General features: G+C 27.8%; 1 protein-coding gene across 1 annotated transcript; it reads left to right on the top strand.

Annotated features, from left to right (window-relative positions):
• LOC107646231 (GDSL esterase/lipase At1g73610-like) lies at window positions 1,135-3,042 on the top strand. Its single transcript, XM_021103614.1, has 5 exons — window positions 1,135-1,495; window positions 1,615-1,745; window positions 1,828-2,055; window positions 2,298-2,553; window positions 2,629-3,042. The coding sequence occupies exons 1-5, from the start codon at window positions 1,228-1,230 to the stop codon at window positions 2,799-2,801; spliced, it is 1,056 nt and encodes a 351-aa protein (XP_020959273.1). The 5' UTR covers window positions 1,135-1,227; the 3' UTR covers window positions 2,802-3,042.

Here is a 4,786-nt window from a genome sequence, read left to right as displayed (position 1 = left end):
TTTTTTGATATAATTTTTTAATAAAAATATTTTATATACATTAAAAAATATCTACAAATTATTAGTTATATATATTACTTATATTTTTTCTAATTAAATAATCAATCAGTTAAATAATCAAAGATGTTGTAATAGAGTCACAAACAACAAAATAATGTTATAATAGAATAATCAAATAATAAATACGCTTACAATAATATTGGTAAAGTAACATAACGAAAGAAAGGAAAAACACAGAACACCTGATACTCAAAACAATTTTTTTTTTGTATTCATTCTCAAAACAATTTAATAGTAAAACATTTAATTTATAGACAGGAATATCTGAGTTGAGAAATAAAAGGAAAATAAATTAATTTGTGCTTTTAGTTATTTATGTTTATTAAATTCATTTTAAATTTCAAATGTACTTTATAAATATACTTTATATTTTAAGTTTCAATTTATGTTTATAGTTATTTTTGTGTTGATTTACCAAAAATTTAAAATGTTATCATTTTTTAAAAAGTTATATTCAAAAAACCAATTTTAGTAAGATATATAAAAATAAAAATTTTACCGAATCACGCAACAATACATTTAGTATTGGCAAAAGCATTTAATTAAAGAACAAACTTTTTTGATAAACAACTAGAATAAAAAAATTTAATATAATATTTTCAAATAAATATATATTTAAATTAGTTGAAAATTTTGGTCCAAACCGTTTATTTTCAAATTCTCTTTGCAAAATATATGCATTAGTCAACTCAAAATATAAATAATGCTGTAAAAAAAACTAATTAATATTAATAATATTATCGAATTCTTTATAATATATATCCCAATCTCCAGTAATTCATGATCATACTAAAAATCAAGTGTCACCAACTTGTTCACTTGAAACTTTTACTATTTATTATTAAGCCTGTAATCGGGTTAGCGTACTATTGAGTTTTGAAAAGACTTTTACTTTATATAAAAAGATTCGCAAAAACAGCTAATTAAACATACACAAACTAGCATTATATATACTCACAACACATAGCATAGACCATACATACGCATACAGGTACAATCGTATATATATATATATATATGTTTGTAGTATTAATGGAAAAAGGTGTTATGCATTAATGGTCAACACAGTTGGATATACGTGGCCGCATGATATTTATGGACACCAGTCTCTGATTCTCTGACTGACCAATAAGTTGCGAGAGAATCTTGAAGAAAAAGAAAAAGTGCATGTATAATAAGTTATTCTGTGACTGTGAGAAAATGGTGAGTGTTGTTGCTTTGGTTTTCTTGGGCACCATGTTTGCATTAGTAGCAGCAACAAATGGTGGACAGTATCCAGCATTATTTGCATTTGGAGATTCGATTCTTGATACCGGAAATAACAACCACCTTGCAACTTTAACCAAGTCTAATTTTCCTCCGTACGGAAGAGATTTTATTGGAGGAAAACCAACAGGAAGATTCTGTGATGGGAAAGTCCCATCAGATCTTATAGGTAATACATTCAACTACCTTTATTATAGGTTAATATTATTGTAGATATATACTAATCTTTATTCTTTAATTTTCTGAAAAAATAAAATAATTGGAACGTGATGCGCGTTACATATTTAGCGGGAGATCTTGGAATCAAAGGCACGTTACCTGCATATCTTGATCCAAATTTGCGGAATGAAGATCTTTCCACGGGTGTAAGCTTTGCCTCAGGTGGAACAGGAAATGATGATCTCACCGCTCAAACACAGGTAAAAGAACATACATACATTCAATGTTTGTTTAATTTTAATTTTAGCTTGTTCAATAATAAAATACAAAAATGATTAGCAGGGTGCTTTATCACTATCGACACAAATGAAAAATTTCCAAGAGTGCATAGGAAGGCTGAGAGCATTTATGGGAGAAGAAAGAGCGAAGTACATCATATCAAACAGCTTGTATCTGCTTTCATCAGGAAACAATGATATTGCACTCACTTATTCTTCACCACTCAGAAGCACCATACCTTTCCCTTTATACGCTTCTCAATTAGTTGGCTGGGCCTCGGATTTTCTCAAGGTAATAATTCGTTACTATAATTTAAGAGAAATGCTAGGGCCAGCAACTTTTGTGATTTGTAGCCATCAAATAGCCATCAATGATGGTTTTAATGGTGTGAGATTTCATCCAATGACTTACTTTTTTTTGTTGGTTACATGCTGACCAGAATTTAACAAAGTTGCTGACCCCTAAACTTTTTCATACTGTAATTAATTCGTCACCAATTCCAACATGCATGCTTACCGTTATATATGACGAAGCAACTATACGATGCCGGAGCAAGAAAAGTGTGGGTTCTGAGTACATTGCCATTGGGGTGCTTGCCGGGAGGTAGAACTGTAGCAGGAGGACCTTTAAGATTGTGTTCTGATACTGTTAACAGAGAAGCTCAATTATTCAATGATCAATTAGCATCGGCTGTTAATTCTTTGCAAGGCACACTTTCTGGTTCTGCTTTTCAATTCATTGATATCTATGCTGCTCTGCTTAATATCATACAAAATCCTTTTAGTTCAGGTTAGTGTGGCTCTCATCATGTGCTATTTAATCATCATATATATCATGTATGATTAACTTAATTAATAATTTTAGGGTTTCTAAATGTTGCAAATGGATGTTGTGGGACTGGACTGGTTGAGATTGGAGAGACATGTAAGTTAGCACTTGGTTCGTGCCCAAATCCTGCAGCATATGTTTTCTGGGACGCTGGTCATCCAACTCAAAGAGCCTATGAGGTCATAGTCTCTTCTATACTGCCAAAATAGTCATCTATATTAATCATAACTATGCTCTTAATTAACATCTCTAAATAATTAACTTTCTTTTCTATGCTCTCATTTAATAATAAAGTCTGTGTGAACGCCTCACGCCGGCATACAATATTTAATTTAAAGGCTCGATTATTCTCATTTATATAGGAAGAATTTCAGGTATTTTAATATTGGTGTTCTAGAAATTTTAGCTGTTACTCTTAAAAGTAATGGAGAAAATTGTGCTTTTCACATTTGTACGTGTAAACCAATTAAAGAAAATAAATGCAGATCATATACTGGTTTCTTTGTGTTTTTTGACACAAGAACTAATAAAAATAAATATTTATTTTATATTTTGAGCTAGTTAATTGTTATTTTTTTCAAAAATTAAAGCATAAAATAAATAATTTTTTACAATTTTTGAGAAGCAAGTAAAAATCTATTTTTATCATAAGCGAAAGTAGAAGGAGTTGAAAAGAAGAAAAATCTGTCACTAATTTTAAAAATATAAACTTACAAATTTATCTCTATATTTTTTTCAGAAAGACAGATTTCTTCTTTTAAAAAATGAAGAATGCTAGGGGCCAGTAACTTTTGGGATTTATAGCCATCAAATAGTCATCAATGAGGCTTTTAATGGTGTGAGATTAATGTGAGATTTCATCCAATGACTCACTCTTTTTTTATGGTTACATGCTGGTCAGAATTTGATAAAATTGCTGCCCCTAGACTTTTCCATAATATATACCTTTTAAATGTAATATTATACGAATATTAATGTTTTTAATGTTAAATTTTCTATTACGCTGAGTTTAAAATAGGATATAATTCGTTTCATTCCAGTGCCTTATTAATATAATGTTTTTTGGTGGCTATATGAATATAAATTAATTTCGTTTGAAATTATTGATAATATGTATATTGTACATAAATAATACTATCTATTTATTTAAAATCCTTTTTATAAAAGTTGTAATGAGTGTAAAAATAATAACTTTACTTTTTGCGATTTAAAGAATAATCTCTCATATTTTTTCCTTATGTGATTAATTTACTTATTAAACTTCATTATTGTTTGCCTACTAAAATTAAAAAATCGGTTTTTCATATATTCTTTTCAATAGTGTGTTTATTGTCCTAGATATATCTTAAATTCTTTAACGTAATCATTCGAAGAGAAAAAAATTATGCAATAAATCATATTATAAAAATAAATTATTTACATATAAATTAACTATATGATCATTACACAAAAATATCACAAATTTTTTTATTATATATACTAATCTTACATATATCTAATCTCATGTATGAACTATTTTAATAATTATGTGAATTATTATTAAAATGGTGGTCTATTTTCGACTTTTTTTTTTAGTCCCATTGGACGATGTGGAATTGAGTAATTTTGTTGGACGCTAAAACAAAATATTAATATGGCATATCAAAAATTGTTCCTATATAATATTGCAAAAAGATATTATTGTGAGACGAAGAATAATTATCATCACTCAAGTTTGCCTCAATCCAATCTATTTTAATTGATCCTTCTAGTAATAATATAATAATCTGCCTCTCATAAGATTGACATTAAGCGTGAAATGAAGAGATTCTATAAATATCAACCCAACTAACATTTTTCCTCGAGTTGATAATTATGCAGAGATCATAATTGTCAACTTGCAATGTTTTCAATTATATTCTTATAGGAGAAATAGTGATTCTTTCTCTACTTTAATTAACTACCACAAAATAATTAAAGAAGAATGAAAAAGTATATAATAAAAAATGAACGACGACCTTATCATAATTATAGAGTAAAATTTTATACTCCATAAAGAATCATAGAATTTCTTGTTAGCAAAATAAATAGTAGTATGTAATGAAACCAAATAATTTTTTGTATATTTAATTGAATCTTTAAATGAGAAGTTTTTATTTTTTTTAGTGAATTGTAAACCCAGTTATCAACCTAAGAAAATAATAGGCTCATTTAT

This window comes from Arachis ipaensis, chromosome B06 (genome assembly GCF_000816755.2).
Source record: "Arachis ipaensis cultivar K30076 chromosome B06, Araip1.1, whole genome shotgun sequence".
In the NCBI taxonomy this organism is placed as follows: domain Eukaryota; kingdom Viridiplantae; phylum Streptophyta; class Magnoliopsida; order Fabales; family Fabaceae; genus Arachis; species Arachis ipaensis.
This window is presented reverse-complemented; position numbering and strand designations above follow the sequence as displayed.

Excerpts from the sequence above, each read along its gene's own strand:
- LOC107646231 (XM_021103614.1), top strand. The coding sequence starts at position 1,228 with ATGTATAATAAGTTATTCTGTGACTGTGAGAAAATGGTGAGTGTTGTT. Across the intron at positions 1,496-1,614 it reads AGTCCCATCAGATCTTATAG|CGGGAGATCTTGGAATCAAA; the intron begins GTAATACATTCA and ends TTACATATTTAG. Across the intron at positions 2,554-2,628 it reads ACAAAATCCTTTTAGTTCAG|GGTTTCTAAATGTTGCAAAT; the intron begins GTTAGTGTGGCT and ends TAATAATTTTAG.